This window comes from Megalobrama amblycephala, linkage group LG1, assembly GCF_018812025.1.
Source record: "Megalobrama amblycephala isolate DHTTF-2021 linkage group LG1, ASM1881202v1, whole genome shotgun sequence".
NCBI lineage: Eukaryota > Metazoa > Chordata > Actinopteri > Cypriniformes > Xenocyprididae > Megalobrama > Megalobrama amblycephala.
The window spans coordinates 71532469-71553310 of NC_063044.1; the positions used below are offsets into that span (position 1 = coordinate 71532469).

Sequence of the window (20842 nt, forward strand, 5' to 3'; positions counted from 1 at the left end):
GACTCAGTTCTATTAGATTCATATTCTTCTGCCCATGTGGTTTTTGTGTCATTATTTGACTGATTTGTGATGGTTCTTGTTCACAGAGGCATAAAGTTCACTGCAGTTTTCCTGAGATCCAGCTTTTGCTCCTCTGATGGAAGCATAAGTCACTTTATCATCACAGCGAACCTGAATGAACATCACAGTTATTGTTTCAACACACAATTATTACAGCATGATGTTTGAGCTCAATTCATGACACAAATTCAGAAGAAAACACAAACTATCATGTTGAGAGAAGCTGGACAACATCAAGGAAGTGTTTCTCACCTTCTTCTTCTGGTCTTGGTTTTTACTGTACGCAGTGACCTCAGTAATAAGTCACATGATCATCTGTCTGCTCCTAAACACCAATGAAAATGTTCAAAATCACCAGCAGTGTCAAATATACACAAATATGCAGAAATTGACGATGAATCATATTGATTCACTGGCAGTAGATGAATGTAAATGGTTGAGTGTATTTGGTTCATCATGTTTCTGATCTGTGAGTTTTAGAGCAGATAACAGTTCAAATACACTAAATGTCATGCATATAATCCAACTAATACGAGTGTCATATTTCAGGATCAGAGCTTATAAACACTAATAACTCATGGATCGACCTACAATACTCACCTCAGAGTCATCAGTTCCTCTTCTGTTATCTGAAACATAACGTCAAGAGAATATTGATGATCAAACACACAATACAGTCTCCAATTAAACTGATTTTAGAATAATTCTAGTGCTGTAGAATAGAAACATTAAACTCTGTCTGAGAGGAATTCTGTCTAAATTACACGTTTATTTCATCAGATGTTTTGGACTTTTTGTCTGTTATAAAATATGAGAAACTGTAAAAACTCACCGTCTCTTTTTCTGCGAATCATCCAGAGAATAAGAGCAGGAAGGAGAACAGCGAATGAAGCGACAACAATCACAATCACTGAGAGAGAGACGATATTACAGTCATATTAATACTGATGTCCACTGAGCTCATTTTCACTACAATGAGTTCATTTAGATCCTGATTCTAGAAAAACTCCAGAGTGTGAAAACAAGCACTGAAATGAGGATGATCTTCATACACACCTAGAGAGGTTGGAGTCAGTGTTGATGCTGTAGTTGATGGCACAACTATTAAAAACAAAATCATATTTGAATGCATGAACACAACATCAACATAGTTTCTTTTCACATTCATTTTCATGTTTCTGGATTGTAGGTGATGTGTGAGAGAATGTGAAGTGAGAATGTGATGTGGATTACAAATGAAACATGTCTCGAGTCAAAGCTTGTGATCAGATGAAGATTCAGTTCATTTAGACACTGATTCAGAAATGAGTGTGTTCATACACACCTTGATTCAGAGAGATTGGTGTGACATCTGGAGTCAGTGTTGATGTAGTTGATGTTACATCTATTAAAAACAAAATGGAAACACAAAAATCATACTTTAGTGCATGAGCACAACATCAAGACGTTTCTTTTACAATCTAGATCAGCTTCATATCAGTGTGAGTCTCAGTTACGCTGCTGAAAGATGATGATTTGAGTTTTTAATAAACACTTACTATGATTTTAACCATTTAAACTGATTAACTCAGTTCTGTCTTTCACATGTGTGATGAAAGAGGCTAGCTGTATGTTATGATTATTATGATTGTTTTATATCCATGCATCAGACAACAGACTGTAGAAGAAAACATTATAGTTATAACTCATATGTATTAAAATGTATAGAATAACCACTGAAATAAGAAAGTCATGAATAAACACCTTGTTGTTCAGTAAATCCAGGTGTTTGTGCAGCTGCTGTCCTCTCAGAGTTTGGAGTATTTAATGACTTCTGATTCTCTGTACAAATGAAAGGATGGATGAATTAAAGCCAGTGTGAACCAGTGAAGTGAGAGACTGATGATGTGTGACAGTGATCATGTGATCATGAACCTTGTGTAGGAGCTGCTGCTGTAGTTTGGCTTGATTTCTTCTCAGAGTTTGAGAAGATGAACATTCAGATGTTCATCTGTAGGACATTAACATCATATTTTACAGTAGTAATAGTTGTCTTCTCACCTGAATACTTGACAGTGTATCTGACTGAGGTCTGGAGTTGATTTCTGAGAGTAAGCTGACATCTCCACTCTCTGTTGTCATCTTCATTCAGGAGTGTTGTAGTCAGAGTGATGATACAGTGATCTGATGAGAATAATATCTGATATCTGGAGTCTGTCTTCAGATCAACACCAGCCTGATTCACCCACAACAGCTGAAGACCTTCAGAACTGACCAAATAATCACAGGGGGATCCAGTATATGAATACAACTGACAGGAGAGAGTCACAGAGCGACCTGGACTGATCTCAGTCTGTGATGGATGATGATGATGATGATGATGATGATGATGGAGACACTGAAACTGAACACAAGACACAAATCACAGACTCTTCAATCATCATGTGAGTTTAAAGGGAGAATCTGCTCTTTTTAAATTGATCACATAATCATAAACTTACCATGAAGAACATGCAGATAAACACGTGCATCAGTTCCTTGTTGTTCTCCATTCACATATTGTCTGCAGCTGTATAATCCATAATCTTCTTCTGTGACGTTCTTGATGTTCAGAGAGCAGTCAGACCCCAGACTCAGTCTCTCATGTCTCTCTGTGTCTTTCTTCTTCTTTATCCCTTCAGTAATCAGTTCAACTGCTTCTAAATGTGTGAATCTGTTATAGATCCATGTAGTTGATTTGCAGTCAGAAAGAGTATTATTACAGGGCAGACGGACATTTTCACCAGAATTGATGAACACATGAGCATCATCCACTCCACTGGTACCTGAAACACAGTATATTTGAGTGATCATTATGATCTATATTAATAAATGAAGATATAAAACATATCAGCATAAAAATCAGAATATGCAGCTCATACAGTCTTTTTCTCCCTCACTTCACACAATCATCTTACTCTCCAGAATAAAGTGTGTGTCTTGATCATGTAGCTGTTGAAATCTCTGAATATGAAGATAATTGTTGATCATCAGATGTTTGAGTGACTCTATGTCCAGTATCAGGAATAATACAGTATGATCTGTATGTATCAATACACAACTCTGAGATCACAACGTGAATGTGTGCAAGAATAAACTGAGCATGTTCAAATCAACTCTTTCCAGACTAATTCCACTAAATGTCTTTAGAGAAAATCCAGATTTCTTTACCTGTGAGAAGTGAAGAGAGAATGATCAGTCCCAGCAGACACAGATCACACTGATCAGCCATTTTCTGTTTCTGTCAGTCTTTCTCTTCATTATATAGTTACAGCTCCTCCTTTAATCATCATCAGCTCCTCCTGTGGTTGAGAACTTCCTCTGATCTGAACTGAGTGTTTAGTCCTGACACTAAGATACAGCTCTGCATTTCACTGACAGTCACTAAAGTCAAAACAAGAAGTGATCAGAAAGATCTCTGCTGTGAAACTGTGTTTAATGTGAAAAGCTCTGGAACAGAAAGTGAGCTGAACTGGACAGTGACATCTGTCACACTGTCACCGGTTCAGTGTCCGGTGTCGTTTCAGTTGTATGTGTGTCTCTGCCTGTTGAAACTTTATTATTAAACCCTGTTTTGGATTTAGTCTTCTTCGTCTTCATGCATTACAGAAGACCGGATCCATTATAGATTACGCAAGGAATTTTGCGTTCTGAGCCACGATTTCTTGTTATTTTCGTCTTGCACACTCAACTGCCCCTACGAGGACGAGACCCTGAAGTCGTTGTTCTGGATCGGGGCGAACTGTCACCGTCCTGTTGACCTCCCAGATATCACCGGATTAAACTGGAGAGAAGTTATCATCCGGTGTCTGGAGAGCATCAGTCAAAAACCAAACCAAAACCCATAATCAATAACATATTACTAACAATTAATTATAGGTCATGTGCCTCAACAAGTAAAGTCATCACATAATGATACCATTACCTAAAGATTAATTAAAGCAGACAGCAGGAAGTATGTAGCTTTGACCATCATGGTAATTCACACATATGAATTTTTGCTATTAGTTAATATAATAAGTAATTAAGAAATTAGACCAGAGATGCAGGAGGTAGGGGTTTAGCAAAGTGCTGCTTTAGACAATATTCAAAGAAATTGTCGTTGAGCATAAAAAGCTTCAAATTTACAGTGTAATGTTTATTTATAATTTAAATAATGTTTTGCTATGGCATGCATTAAATACATATTATATGCAATAAAGTTAATAAAAACCATGCCATTCATTTGTAAGGCCGTGTCACAGGACTGTCAGGCCGGTCGGCCATTTTAAACAGCCATTACTCAGCCTGCTAGCATAAAAACTGTTAACATGCAAGCAAGGATTTTCAGTAACCCTTTTAGACATGTTTTGGATTTAAAACTTTTTCATTATTTTTTGGGATGTTTTACTGTGACAGGGCCTGACCCTTTAGCTCATCCTCCTCAAAAATAACATACAAAAACATGCTTAAAATCTCTGTATTTAAAAAATGAAGCACATGATTTGTAGTATATTAAGTACAAAATTAGTGCACGAAAATAGAGCACTTTAAGTACACAATAGAAGTGTACTGGTTTTTCACCCGGGTGTATCTTTTTGATCAGGGCATCTATGTATTATTATATGCAAACTCCTCCTCCTCATTTTTCCATTACAGACTTATTTTGAATGTTGTTCAGGAAACAGAGGTACAATCAGTTATCCAGATACAGAAGTCACTCAATGTTCACCAGAATAAAATCACTGACAGCCATTTACATTCATATCTCCAATAGGTTCATCTGAGAAATGTTCAAACTTTAAAAGAACAGAGGTACTCATCATTACTTTGATTTCAATGTGATGAATTCATTAAGAGCATGTAGTGTTGAAGCAAACTCATCATGTTAATGTATTTGGTCTTGGGAATTGATCTGCTACACTGATGCTGCTGTTATTGCTGCTTCAGTAAGACGCTGCTGCATCAACAGACAAACATCAATGTGACGTCCATAATGACATCAGACATCAAGTTTCCATTGTAAGTGAACACTGAAACTCTGACTCTATTGCAAAGACTTTGAATACATCATATGAATGTTCATGATGTCACCGTTTACACAAATTCATGTTTGGTTTTGTTGTTTACAGGAAGAAAATGAAGGTATCCTTTTCAAAAACTTGGACCTTTAAACCTTTTATTCCAAATTTTCATGTAAATGAATGATCAAAACACATAAAAAGATTTTTACATTTTTAGCTGCAAATGGTGTCGTGTAAATGCTCCACAAAAGTGTGAAAATTCACACCCATCAGTCTAAACTGGGTTCAGAGAATGATCTCAGATGATCTCATTTCCTCTTCTTCTCTTTAAGCGTGTTCCTTTAATAATCTGTGTGGTCAAACTAACTGAGGTCTCACACTCAGCAGTAACATGTTTCCAGACCTCAACAGTGAGATCACACCTCTGAAAATACCTCAGAAATCATATCTAAACTATAAAACTAGACTAAAGATCATGCAAACAGTTCTGAAAACACTAGAACACAAAGAAGAAAGATCTTTCTGAAGATGAAAAGCATGAAATGGTGCAATGTTGTGCAAAAGGCATGAAAACAACTAATATTGTGTGAAACTGAATGGAGATTATCAAATTATCATAAGATTTGTGAGTGATTTAGAGCACAGCAGAACTCGGTCAGATAAAGTCTTATTAATGAGAGTTCCTGTCAAAAAAATAATTGTATTAAAAGGGCAGCTATTAAAAAAGCCAGTGTTGAGCAGCAAACAGGTATTTGAAGCTGCCTGTGTCTCTGGAGTCTCGAGAACCTCTCCATGCAGGCTGGCAGTTGTGCGTAAAGATGCATTTCAGCCACCACTAACCAAACCTCACAGAGAGAAACCTTCTCGGCATCACGAGGTACTCATAGTGGCCAGTAGGAGTAATGAAGGCGGTCTTCCACTCGTCCCCCTCACGTTTCCGGATGAGGTTGTACGCGCTGCGGAGGTCCAACTTCGTGAAAACAGTGGCACCACGGAGATGTTCCAGGGCCGCTGGGACGAGAGGAAGGGGATATCTGAATTTTACTGTAATCTTGTTGAGTGAGCGATAGTCGATACAGGGCCGCAAGCCTCCGTCCTTTTTCGCCACGAAGAAGAAGCTGGAAGCAGCAGGGGAAGTAGACGGTCGGATGTATCCTTGAGCGAAGGCCTCCTTGATGTAATCCTCCATGGCCTTCTCAGACAGGTAGAGCACTCACACACAGGAGACGAGGCACACAGAGGGAAGGAGGCACGCTGGAGACAGGTAAGTATGGAGTGGGGAGTCGTTGAGGTAAGCATTAACGTGAGTATCTGCAAACGAGACCGGACATGGAGTGCTGTGTGTGTGTGCTCTTTGTAGTGCTGTTGATTGGTGCAATGATGAGGTGCAGGTGGCGGTGATCAGTACTCTGGGGATGGAGTGCGCTGTGATTGGTGGATGTTGGAACCTGACGTGTCTGTGACAGTCTGAGAATTTTGGTCTTATTTTAGTCAGAATTATCCATGACTATTTTCGTCTAGTTTTAGGTAATGAAAACTGATGACATTTTAGTCTAATTTTAGTCAATAAAAATTGTATTTTAGTCTCTTTTTAGTAATGCAATTCTGTTTAACCCAATCAGTATAGTATAAGTACCTAGCATTTTTTTTTTGTTTTGTTTTTTTTGTTTTTTTGTTTTTTTCCTAATCGACATACACAAAAGTAAAGACTCATAACTCAAACTGTAGCAAGTGTAATGGGTACAGAAAGTTTACTGTTAATTGTATATATTGTTTATTAGAATTCACCCAAAAATTGTTTGTATACATATACCTGATATATATAACTGCCTAATTGAAATGTGAGCGCTTTCACCTTTAATTGTGATGACATCATGGCATGTCATTTCCTGTTCTGGCCCCTCCTCTTCCTCTTTGCATTGGTGATGCACTGGAGAGGTGAGGTTATTTTGGGCTCTTGTTAATCTTTTTTTAATCCTTATTTTAATTGTTGCTTTTATACTTATATTTTTGCTCCAATTTATGTATATATTCTTATTTTACACATCTGTGTGGTTATTTTTGTCATTTTATTCTTTTTGAGTTAAATTTGTCTTGTATGTGGAAATGAAGCACATGGTGACAGGTGTACATCATATTAATTTTAGGAATCGATGGTGACTCTCATTGTATTAAGAGGCTATTTTTATTTGTTTATCAGTTATGTTTTCGGTTACATTTATTTTCTTGTTAAATGTGATTTATTTTACCTCATTGCATTGGTGATGCACTGGAGAGGAATCGAGGGTGACTCTCATTGTATTAAGAGGCTGTTTTTATTTGTTTATCAGGAATAAAAGATCAGCGAAACTGCGAATGCTGTCCTGTTCTTCCTTCCAACGCACAACACAACGCAGAGAACAGACCAGTTACACTTGGTGCCGTGAATATTTCGGGTCATCAGATCAGCGCTTCGCAGATCGCCGTGGTTGCATGACGGATCGCGCTTCGTCGATCTTCTTCCTCATCGCCATCTCTCGTGGCGGCTCCGTGCTCGCGCATAAAGAGGGCGCGTGTGTGAGAAGGACAGCGTGTGACATCGCGGAACTATCATGAGGATACAAGCAAAGACGATTTCAGTCCTTTGAAGCGATCAAATGTCACTTTTTCAAATGACCGTTATCAGTCTGTAGTAGTTAATGAAGAGATGTCATATCGATCACAAGTTCAATATGGAGTACCACAAGGCTCAGTACTAGGACCGTTGCTTTTCACTCTGTACATGCTGCCCTTAGGAGAGATAATTAGGAAGCATGGTGTTAGTTTTCATTGCTACGCTGACGATACTCAGCTCTATATTTCCTCGCGCCCTGACGAAACCTACAAATTCACAAAACTAACAGAATGCATATCTGACATTAAAAACTGGATGACAAGAAATTTCTTATTATTAAATTCAGAAAAAACTGATATCCTAATCTTTGGACCAAAAACTTCCTCACGAAAAAACCTTGAATACTCTCTAACACTTGACGGATGCTCCATTAAATCTTCGTCCTCAGTTAGGAACCTGGGTGTGCTCTTTGATACCAATCTTTCATTTGAAAGTCATGTTTCTAGTATCTGTAAAACCGCCTTCTTCCATCTAAAAAATATATCTAAATTACGACATATGCTCTCAATGACAAATGCGGAACAGTTGGTTCATGCATTCATGACCTCAAGACTAGATTACTGTAACGCTCTACTGGGTGGTTGTTCTGCTCGGCTTTTAAACAGACTACAGTTGGTCCAAAATGCGGCAGCTAGAGTTCTTACTAGAACCAGAAAGTATGACCATATTAGCCCAGTTCTGTCAACATTACATTGGCTCCCTATTAAACATCGTATAGACTTTTAAAATCTTGCTACTTACTTATAAAGCTCTAAATGGTTTAGCTCCCCAGTACCTAAGCGAGCTCTTGGTGCATTAGTCCTTCACGTCTATTGCGATCTCAGAATTCAGGCCAGTTGATAATACCCAGAATGTCAAAATCAACTGAAGGCGGCAGATCCTTTTCCTATTTAGCACCTAAACTCTGGAACAATCTTCCTAGCATTGTTCGGGAAGCAGACACACTCTGTCAGTTTAAATCTAGACTAAAAACACATCTCTTTGCTCTTGCATACACATAACACATTATCAGTACATTAACATTTTTCAAATCCGTTAAAGGATTGTTACGCTGCAATAATTAGGTCGGCCGGAACCGAGAACATTTCCTATAACACTAGATATACCTGTACATCAGAATAAGAATGGCATCTACGCTAATATCAGTCTCTCTGCTTATCCTGAGGTTTGCCGGGTGCTGGATCCAGGCCGTATCCAGATCAGATGGAGAACCTGTGTCTGGATCCTGACTACAACGTAGCCCAGGAGACAATGGGCCTACAGATCCAGTTCTGGCTGCATCTATAATTCAGATTTTTAAATCCCCGTATCCGCTTACATATATTTATATATAATCTATTTTTAATCTCTATAATAAAAATGTATAATTCAGATTTTGATCTCCATATCCATTTACATATATTATATATATCTTCCAAGGGGTTTTTTCCCTCCTAGGACTTTTTTCCCAGTGTTAGCACGCTGGGTTTTTCTCCTAGGGGGTTTTTTCCACCCCTGGGAGTCAGCCGACATTGGCTTAATGTAGCACCATCTTGTATATGTATTACATATTACCACGCTTGCTTGTACAGCTTATTTATAACCACTTCTCTTTTTTCTGTGCTTCTAACATGTAAAGCTGCTTTGAAACAATTGTAAAAAGCACTATATAAATAAATTTGACTTGACTTGACTTGTTCCAGTCTACCGCATCGTCCTCATCTCCTGCCTCGTCTTCATCGTCTTCCTCGTCCTCCCCATCTACAAAGGAAAGTAAACAGTTATCATCCATAAAGTGTTCTACGTGTCAAGATATCCTCCTGTGTTCAGCTTGTGTCTGATACCTCTGTTTAATAAACTGTTTCACTCTGCACTTACCTCTGTGTCCTCGTCTGTGTCTGACAGGTATTACATTAACAGTAAAGAACTGTTTTGGATGACAGGCAAATCTCTGTTTTAAAGTGAAGGAATTGTAATCTAAAACATTACCACTCTCATCCATTAGATCATCATTGACCAAATATTTCTATTTAACCAGTCCTCGGAAAATAAAGATTTGTTTCTATGTAAAATATATGTGTTATTCCAGATAGAAGTATTGTGGGGTACTTCTTAGTGAAATGTTGATAGTTTCACTGAGAGTTTAAATAAGTCACATTTGAGAAGAAAATAAATAGATTTGTTTACCTTAAGATTTTGAACTTCTAAATCAAGTTCTTCAATGTGCAAGTCAGAATCACAGCGATCTCTCCAATCATTGTTAATGTGGGGAATTAAATTTGTTATTTATCAAATAAATTATTACACTCTATTGGGGAGGTCTCTTAGCCCCACTTTTTGCTCTTTCAGTCGTGTAAATTCTGTGTTTAAATTCCATCTCCATTATCACGAGACCCACGACACTCAACGATCACGGCATCCTCTATCCACCGGTGTTTAGCGTTTGTAAATGCCGCGCTTAAAGACACTGCCATCGGACGATTCAGAGTTCCTATTCCCGGAGTGAATGCAACCAGGAACATGCCCGAGGGAGAAATGAGTTCCCTGGGAACTATCTTAGTGGCTAGTTCCTATAACTGAGTTCCTAGAATTATTCGGTGTGAAAACCCCTTTTATGAATGGTCCATTAAATCATTAGGCTTGTTGGACTTGAAGTGGCGCTGCACAGATCGATCGGTGTGTGACATCAAAGTACTGCAAGAGCGTTTAGAGAGCAGAAGGATCCATATGGGTTTGAACCACTCTTGCTCTGAGACGAACAGTTCTGCTTCGTCTTTATATTTTCGTTGGCAAAATTGAGCAAAACAGACAATATTGTCTAAAATAACATGATATTAACTTCTTATTTATTGAATGTTGTATAAAATCAGCATCACATTTGCGCTATTCTAGGGTGCGTATCCCAAAGTGAACTATGGTCGTAAGTTCCATCATTACCAATAGAGTTCAATGGAACTTACGACCATAGCTGAATAACAGATACTTTTGGGAAATGCACCCCTGTACAGAAGAACTGCACCTATACGTAAGTCTGGGGGTGGGCCAAATGCGTTAAATGCGTTAATCATTTTAACAAATTCTTTTTTTAACATGATTAATTAATGATCATGAGGCAGAACAGAACAGAAAGATGATTATACAGTCTGTCCATTACTGTACTTAAAATTATATTTAAAGCAGTTTATACCAACCACAAGAAAATGACTTTGACACTGTATGGAAATATGCATATAAATGAAAATAAATCTTGACTGTTAAAAAAATTATAATAATCAGATTTTGAAGGTGTCACTATTTCTTCAGGGAGTTTTTCTCTGTTTTCTGAGAAGAAGAAAATCAAACAATGAACAATCCTCTGTGAGTTTTTGCTGTTTTAAATCTTGTTTCAGATGGTCTCCAAATTCAGCAGTATTTTATTGTAACATTGTAGGCATCTCTATTTCCTCTGGGTGCTGCGAGTCCTTCCTCCCTGCAAAATAAAAGCATCGACTGACCTCTCGTATGTGTTTTTACCATGATTGCAGATTGTTCCAGATCAGATGAGTGTGAATCATCAGATTGTGTGAAGCTCAAACTCACCAGCTCTTCTTGCACAGATGATCTGAAGAAGAATCACAGTAGGAGCAGCAAACACTGCCATCCCAACAATAATCAAAATCACTGCAGGAAACATGTGTGGAAGAAGAAGAAGAAGAAGAGAAACTGGACATGACTGAAGTCAAGGGGATTCAACTATAAAAGATTATAAAGCATTTAATACACATTTAAATTCCAGTGGTTATCTGCATTAATGAACTGCATGCAAAGACATTTAATTCCAGGGCCATTTTTTAAATGAGATTTATAATAAGCTGCAGCTGTTCTCTCTCAATCTGACTGTTACAGGAGGCCCTCTTGTGGCCCGAGAGAAAAGAGGAAGGATTTTACTTCATAGAGTCAAAGTTCATGATGAGTGGCTCTAACATCTCTAGAGAGAACAGTTATACATTCAGATAGTGGTTATACATATGATTCCAGATAAAAAAAAAAATACTTTTCTTCTACAAACTGATTTATTTCAGCTGCTGTCGTTCTTAAACAATGTTTGTGAAAAGCTGTATTTTCTCTGCAAATGAATATGTAGAGAAGTTCCTATAGTTCTACTGTAATTGGCATTGTAAAGCACTGAAATGAGTAAGACATGCATAAAAACCTCGCTGAGAAGCAACTGCAGATTTTCTGTGTGCAGCTGAAGTCGTCTCAGAGTTTGAGCCGCTGACTGGAAACTGTGTCTCTGAATCAACTGGAGCTGCAGAAGATGAAGGTTCAGATGAGTCATACTGTACAACATTAACATCAGTTTGCTCTGAATGACATTATTAATCGTCATCTCTGTGTCAGAGAGTCTGTGGAGTTATTGAGTTAATATAAGGAAGTCATGAATAAATACCTTGTTGTTCAGTAAATCCAGGTGTTTGTGCAGCTGTTGTCCTCTCAGAGTTTGGAGTATTTAATGTCTTCTGATTCTCTGTACAAATTAAAGGATTGATTAAATTGACTGCTGAAGATGAATGTTCAGATGTTCATCTGTAGGACATTAACATCATATTTTTAAAGTAGTAATAGTTGTTTCTCACCTGAATACTTGACAGTGTATCTGACTGAGGTCTGGAGTTGATTTCTGAGAGTAAGCTGACATCTCCACTCTCTGTTGTCATCTTCATTCAGGAGTGTTGTAGTCAGAGTGATGATACAGTGATCTGATGATATTAATAATATCTGATATCTGGAGTCTGTCTTCAGATTCACCCATGACAGCTGAAGTCCCTCATAACGGACCAAATAATCACAAGTTGTATCATAATATGAATACAACTGACAGGAGAGAGTCACAGAGCGACCTGGACTGATCTCAGTCTGTGAGGATGATGATGATGATGATGATGATGATGATGGAGACACTGAAACTGAACACAAGACACAAATTACAGACTCTTCAATCATCATCTGAGTTTAAAGGGATGGTGTTCTTCATAAATTGACCACATAATCATAAACTCACCATGAAGAACATGCAGATAAACATGTTCATCAGTTCCTTGTTGTTCTCCATTCACATATTGTCTGCAGGTGTATAATCCATAATCTTCTTCTTTGATGTTCTTGATGTTCAGAGAGCAGTCAGACCCCAGACTCAGTCTCTCATGTCTCTCTGTGTCTTTCTTCTTTATCCCTAAACCAAACAGTTCAGCTGCTGCTGAATGTCTGAATCTGCTGTAGGTCCATGTAGTTGAGTTGCAGTCAGAAAGAGCATTATTACAGGGCAGACGGACATTTTCACCAGAACTGATGAACACACGAGTCACTTCTGCTCCAATCGTACCTGGAACACAAGTACATTTGAGTAATAATTCTCAGTGTCAAATGCCAGTGCATTCAGGAATAAAAACGTATTTGCAAATAGAAAATGAAGAATAAAGCATGTTCAAACTAACTTATTCACAGACTCCATGACATTAAAACATTGTTTTGTAAGCATTTATATTTAACCCTTTCATGGGAGTTTAAAGAGCATGCAGAAATGCATTTACCTGTGAGAAGTGAAGAGAGAATGATCAGTCCCCGAAGACACAGATCACATTTGTCAGCCATTTTCTGTTTCTGTCAGTCTTTCTCTTCATTATATTGTTACAGCTCTTCCTTTAATCATCATCAGCTCCTCCTCTGTATATTAGCTTACTGTGTTCAGACATAAAGTCTAGCATGCATGTCTCTTCCCACCAGTCTAAATTGAGTTCAGAGATGACCACCGCTCTATTGTGGTTAAACTAAGCTCTCACATTCAGCAGTAACATGTTTCCTCACCAGTGAGATCACAGATCTGAAAACACTACAGAAAACGTGTAACGTCACATGCACAGCACACAGACACCTACCTCAATTAAAACTAGACAAAAGTTTATGTAAAGACGTGTTGTCTAACTCCAATAGAGTTAAATTAAATTCAGTGTAAATGCCAATCCTAATGCGTCTTTTTCATTATCTACACGGATATTAAAATCACCAACAACAAGGACTTTATCTGCAGCTAGAACTAACTCTGATAGAAAATCAGCAGATTCTTTGATAAAGTCTGTATGGTGTCCTGGTGGCCTGTATACAGTAGCTAGCACAAATGTTAGGCGGGATTTGTCCCTTACACTTAATTCTTCAAAAGAATTATAAATTTAACCTCTGAGTGTTCACAGTGTCAGGACCCACTCATTGTTGTAATCATACTTTAGATCTAATATTGATGCCGTTGAAATTCTGCAGCAGAGTGACGACATCTCAGATCATTATCTAGTGTCGTGTATACTACATTTAGTCAACTGCCTCTCTGCCATAAATATGGTAGAACTATGACTTCTACCACTAAAGATCGCTTTATAAATAATCTTCCTAATCAGTTTCATTGCCTTGGCAGAACTCAATGTTGTCATGATCATGAGTTGGAGTGCCCTGTTTAGCCACCAGAGGGCACTCCAACATGGACTTTTGTCACTTGTCAGAACTTCATTTCCCATAATTCACCTCCTGGACTCATTATCCTCGTTTCATTGCACTCAGCTGTTTTGTGTTTGCTCATTAGTTCTGTCTATTTATACTCTGTTGTTTCTGCCTTTGTTTGTGGTTCGTTGTATTGTTACATGCACTTTGTGTCTCTGGTTTTCTATTTTTTGTGGACTGTTTCTGTCGAGTTTGACCCTTGCCTGTGTCTGGATTAAGTTTTGGATTACCATTAAAGCTGCGCTTGGATTTTATCATCTTGTCTCTGTCCATTCTGTGACAGAACGAACCACCACTGCAAGATCCAGCAGCATGAGGGTTTTTCTGCCAGCCACGGGCAGGGAGCATGTGGCTTTGCTGGGGGCGGTGAGGGCCTTGCGACAGGGAGAAGAGGAGGTTGGGTGTTTTGCCCAGTTTTTCTGGGCAATGGTGGTGGGGCTAAGATACAATGATGAGGCTCTTAAGGACTTGTTTAATGGCTGTCTAAGGGACCCTCTGTCGCAATGGGAGATGGAGGGGCTTCGGGTCCTGGGTTTTTGGGACTTTGTTGGTTATCTCTCCCATAGAGTCCACTGGGCAACACCTGCTCAGCCAGAAGGCGCTCCAGCCCGTGAGTCCACTCCAGAGCCCGCTCCAGCCCATGAATCCGCTCCAGAGTCCACAAAGGAGGTGGGCGCTGAGTCTCCGCTTCCCACACATAAAAAGAGGAAGAGGAGGAGGAAGGCTTATATCCCTCAAGATCTGGAGGCCCCCCCAGAGTCCGCTCCAGCCAGTGAGTCTGCTCCAGCCAGGGAGTCCACTCCAGAGCCCACTCCAGCCAGTGAGTCCGCTCCAGCCAGTGAGTCCGCTCCAGCCACTGAGTCCGCTCCAGCCAGTGAGTCCGCTCCAGAGCCCGCTCCAGCCAGTGAGTCCGCTCCAGCCAGTGAGTCCGCTCCAGAGCCCGCTCCAGCCAGTGAGTCCGCTCCAGAGTCCACTCCAGCCAGTGAGTCCGCTCCAGAGCCCGCTCCAGTCAGTGAGTCCATTCCAGAGGTTGTTCTCTGTTTTCCCAAGCGCCTTGCCCTGCCGGCGCCAACTATGCGCCTTGCCCTGCTGGCGCCAACTATGCGCCTTGCCCTGCCGGCGCCAACTAAGCTCCTTGCCCTCCCAGAGCAGCCCGAGCCCGCTGGATTAAGGCCATCTGCCCTGCTACCGCCGTCTGACCCTTCTGCCCTGCCTCCGCCATTCAAGCCTTCTGCCCTGCCGTCGCTGCCCAGGCTTTCTGCCCTCCTGCCACTGCCCGGGCCGTCTGAACCGTTGAAACCCGCCTGGTCTGTTCCTCCAGCACCGCCCTGGCACTCAGCCAGGACTTCAGACCTGCTGGAATCCGCCTGGTCTGTTCCTCCAGCACCGCCCTGGCACTCAGTCAGGACTCCAGACCTGATGGAACCCGCCTGGTCAGTTCCTCCAGCGCCGCCCTGGCACTCAGTCAGGACTCCAGACCTGATGGAACCCGCCTGGTCAGTTCCTCCAGCGCCGCCCTGGTATTCAGCCAGGACCCCGACCTTCTTAGAGCCCCCGTGGTCTGTTCCTCCGGCTCCTCCCTGGCCTTCAGTCAGGGGCTCTGGTCCTGGCCCACCGTCCCTCCCCCTGGTCCTCCTCCAGTCCACCTCAATCCTGAGAGTTTTGTTTTTGTTGTTGTCTCATGGAGCGTCTGGTAGCCGCTCCGTAGGGAGGGGGTACTGTCATGATAATGAGTTGGAGTGCCCTGTTTAGCCACCAGAGGGCACTCAAATATGGACTTTTGTCACTTGTCAGAACTTCATTTCCCATAATTCACCTCCTGGACTCATTATCCTCGTTTCATTGCACTCAGCTGTTTTGTGTTTGCTCATTAGTTCTGTCTATTTATATTCTGTTCTTTCTGCCTTTGTTTGTGGTTCGTTGTATTGTTACATGCACTTTGTGTCTCTGGTTTTCTGTTTTTTGTGGACTGTTTCTGTGGAGTTTGACCCTTGCCTGTGTCTGGATTAAGTTTTGGATTACCATTAAAGCTGCGCTTGGATTTTATCATCTTGTCTCTGTCCATTCTGTGACAGAACGAACCACCACTGCAAGATCCAGCAGCATGAGGATTTTTCTGCCAGCCACGGGCAGGGAGCGTGTGGCTTTGCTGGGGGCGGTGAGGGCCTTGTGACAGGGAGAAGAGGAGGTTGGGTGTTTTGCCCAGTTATTCTGGACAATGGCGGTGGGGCTAAGATACAATGATGAGGCTCTTAAGGACTTGTTTAATGGCTGTCTAAGGTACCCTCTGTCGCAATGGGAGATGGAGGGGCTTCGGGTCCTGGGTTTTTGGGACTTTGTTGGTTATCTCTCCCATAGAGTCCACTGGGCAACACGTGCTCAGCCAGAAGGCGCTCCAGCCCGTGAGTCCACTCCAGAGCCCGCTCCAGCCCGTGAATCCGCTCCAGAGTCCACAAAGGAGGTGGGCGCTGAGTCTCCGCTTCCCACACGTAAAAAGAGGAAGAGGAAGGCTTCCATCCCTCAAGATCTGGAGGCCCCCCCAGAGTCCGCTCCAGCCAGTGAGTCCGCTCCAGCCAGTGAGTCCGCTCCAGCCAGTGAGTCCGCTCCAGCCAGTGAGTCCGCTCCAGCCAGTGAGTCCGCTCCAGCCAGGGAGTCTGCTCCAGAGCCCACTCCAGCCAGTGAGTCCGCTCCAGCCATTGAGTCCGCTCCAGCCATTGAGTCCGCTCCAGCCATTGAGTCCGCTCCAGCCACTGAGTCCGCTCCAGAGCCCGCTCCAGCCAGTGAGTCCACTCCAGAGCCCGCTCCAGCCAGTGAGTCCACTCCAGAGCCCGCTCCAGCCAGTGAGTCCGCTCCAGAGTCCACTCCAGCCAGTGAGTCCGCTCCAGAGTCCACTCCAGCCAGTGAGTCCACTCCAGCCAGTGAGTCCACTCCAGCCAGTGAGTCCGCTCCAGCCAGTGAGTCCGCTCCAGAGCCCGCTCCAGCCAGTGAATCCGCTCCAGCCAGTGAGTCTGCTCCAGAGCCTGCTCCAGTCAGTGAGTCCATTCCAGAGGTTGTTCTCTGTTTTCCCAAGCGCCTTGCCCTGCCGGCGCCAACTATGCGCCTTGCCCTGCTGGCGCCAACTATGCGCCTTGCCCTGCCGGCGCCAACTAAGCTCCTTGCCCTCCCAGAGCAGCCCGAGCCCGCTGGATTAAGGCCATCTGCCCTGCTGCCGCCGTCCGACCCTTCTGCCCTGCCTCCGCCATTCAAGCCTTCTGCCCTGCCGTCGCTGCCCAGGCTTTCTGCCCTCCCGCCACTGCCCGGGCCCTCTGAACCGTTGAGGACGGAGGGGGTACTGTCATGATCATGAGTTGGAGTGCCCTGTTTAGCCACCAGAGGGCACTCAAATATGGACTTTTGTCACTTGTCAGAACTTCATTTCCCATAATTCACCTCCTGGACATCCTCGTTTCATTGCACTCAGCTGTTTTGTGTTTGCTCATTAGTTCTGTCTATTTATACTCTGTTGTTTCTGCCTTTGTTTGTGGTTCGTTGTATTGTTACATGCACTTTGTGTCTCTGGTTTTCTGTTTTTTGTGGACTGTTTCTGTGGAGTTTGACCCTTGCCTGTGTCTGGATTACGTTTTGGATTACCATTAAAGCTGCGCTTGGATTTTATCATCTTGTCTCTGTCCATTCCGTGACAGATGTTGCAACAGAAACCATTGACTCTCTCTCTTTTCCAGCACATTATTGCTCCTTTGCACGTACAGAAGATTAAGGAAATTAGTCCAATGCAGTGTTACAATCACACTTTCAGACTTAAGAGAGAAGCCCAAAAAATGGAACACAGGTGGAAGAAAACCAAACTTGAAGTTTATCGAATTGCATGGAACGAGAGCATGATTTAATACAAAAAGGCCATACCTCTAGATCTGCTTATTTTCTGACTTTCTTAGAGGAACACAAACACAATCCTAGATATTTATTTGATACAGTAGCTAAATTAACAAGAAATAAAGCCTCAAACTCAGACATTTCCAAACATCACAGCAGTAATGACTTCATGAACTTCTTTACCAACTGTTGGAAATCTCAGAAGCATAGACCAGGAGACTTTGGGATCTCTTGAAGCAGAAGTTACTCTTTATTGAGAAACACGCTGTGCGTCGCTGTGGTCATCCAAAATCTAACTAATGCAGTGTATACATGATGTTTTATAGGCATTCAGTGGGCAGTCCTTAAAGGTGTTGCCCTTACACACAGCCTTAGAAGTGACCACTAAAACAAAAGCATCTAAAGACAATACAGGAAATTACCCCCGACTGTGCCCCAAATGGTATAAACAGTAGCTGCTTACGAGAGCTAAGACTATGTAAACATTCACACATAGTTTGACTTCCAATAGGAAGATCAAAGCATTCAAATGCATAGGTGCTAATCCAATCAGTCTGACAGTTATTTAACCGCTCGATAAAATAGATGATTTAATGAGAATGATGTAAGAGAGTAAAAGTGTCCTCATTTTCTAGACTTTGTACAAACCAGTTTCAGTTTCAGTTTCAGTGCAGCTTCAAAGCAATAAGATGACAAGATGGCGCCGATGTTCATGGCATGCATGCCGTCAGTCTCTGAGACTCTCAAGCCTGTTTGTACTATGTTTTTTTAATTGCTTTTTAAATTATGGCATTTTTAACTCACCTGTTGTCTTAAGTCAAAGCGTGTCTCCTGGGCTAGTTTACGACAGGCAAACTCTGCTGAATATTGGACTTTTGGTAGATGGACAAACACCTCAGTTAATGCCGGGTACTGGCGGGACTCTTCCGCCACTGTTGGCGTCTGTGCCGCCCTACCTTTGTCGGGTGCAATGTTTGCCGCCGGGAAAGAAATGACGGAAGCGTAGAGGGAAAAGAGGTTAAACTTAAACTTGCCCTTGGAAGTAACCGGAGGAGATACGGGGTTCAAGCTCTGGTAGTTGACGGAATGGACTGCTCTCGTTTTGTGATATGGCGCTCCATGGAATCGTCATATAACTGGAATGTTCCGATTCTCCCTACTTTTACTGGATCGCTACAAGTGTTTCGCTCACCGCGTCTTCGACTCGGCGGGGAGAGATTGTGTAATATTAAACCACTGAATCGGACAATACATGCTGATGATGATACAATGAAGCTGAAGATCAGTTGAAACATGCTGAAACAGGACTTTGTGCAACCTGTACTAAAAAAACCCAACTTAGATCCGACTGACCTGACAAATCTTTTTTGTCAAAAATTTTAGAAAAAGTGGTGTTTAGTCTGTTACATGTTTTTTTAGAACAGAATAAGATTGGTGAACTTTTCCAGTCCGGCTTCAGAAAGTATCATTCCACGGAGACAGCCCTTGTAAAAGTTTTTAATGATTTATTGGTGACTGTGGATGCTGGTGATTCAGCAGTGTTAATTTTATTAGATCTAACTGCAGCCTTCGATACAATAGATCATACAGTGCTGTTTTCACAGCTAGAAGAGTACGTAGGTTTGCAGGGTAAGGCCCTAAATTGGTTCAAGTCATACTTGACTGACAGAAGCATGGCAGTACAATATGGATCATATACATCAAGAACAACATCGCTCATATGTGGTGTGCCTCAAGGCTCTATCCTGGCCCCCACACTTTTTTCACTTTACATGCTCCCATTGGGGGATATTTTTAGAAGAACAATATAGCATTTCACTGCTATGCGGAGGTTTTACAAATATATCTACCGTTAACTAATAGAAATAGTCTAGAACCTTTAATGTCCTGCCTTTCTGATATTAAAGCATGGCTGGCTTCTAATTTCTTATATCTTAATGAAAACAAGATGGAGGTTGTAGTGTTTGGCCCCAGAGGAGCAAAATGCATGCTCTTATATCATCAAGACTGGACTACTGTAATTCGTTATATAAAGGAATTAGTCAAGCGTCTATCTTATGGCTGCAGAAGGTTCAAAATGCTGCCTCGAGATTATTAATGAATATTAAAAAACATGAACACATCACTCTGTCCCTGGTCTCCCTGCATTGGCTTCCTGTACAGTACAGGATTGATTTTAAGTTACTTTTACTAGTATATAAAGCTCTGCATGGCCTTGCACCATCTTATTTATCAGATTTGTTAACTGAACATCAAACGGGAAGAACATTGAGATCAACAACTCAAAATCTACTTAAAATTCCAAGGACCAAGTTAAGCCGGAAAGGGGATTGTGCATTTGCGGCAGTAGCACCTAGACTTTGGAATAGCTTACCCAGGTACGTCAGGGATGCTGATTCCGTACACGTTTTTAAAATACAACTTAAGACATACTTGTTTTCTATGGCATATCCTTCTTCTTGTTTATTATTACTGTTAATGTGTGTATTGCTATTATTAAAATTGTATTTATTAGCAATGCCAAGGTCATGGGTTCAATCCCAGGGATTGCACATACTCAGATACAAATGTATAGTATAATGCAATGTAAGTTGCTTTGGATAAAAGCGTCTGCCAAGTGCATAAATGTAAATGTAAAAGACATTGAAAGTATTTATAATGACATTAGATTCATATTAGATTCATATTCTTCTGCTCATGTGGTTTTTGTGTCATTATTTGACTGATT

The 20842-nt window shown here is 41.4% G+C and overlaps 1 protein-coding gene across 1 annotated transcript in view; it reads right to left on the reverse strand.

The window, feature by feature from the left end:
• Positions 1-361: 361 nt before the first annotated feature.
• LOC125277941 (suppressor protein SRP40-like) overlaps positions 362-20842 on the reverse strand; it is a gene marked incomplete at its 3' end in the record, with an annotated part of 94078 nt that continues 73597 nt past the window's right edge. The window contains exons 7-11 of the mRNA XM_048206612.1: positions 1385-1444; positions 1117-1161; positions 893-970; positions 661-689; positions 362-385 (exon numbers count right to left, since the gene is read on the reverse strand). Coding sequence (XP_048062569.1) covers positions 362-385; positions 661-689; positions 893-970; positions 1117-1161; positions 1385-1444 — 236 coding nt within the window. The remainder of the gene's footprint in view (positions 386-660; positions 690-892; positions 971-1116; positions 1162-1384; positions 1445-20842) is intronic.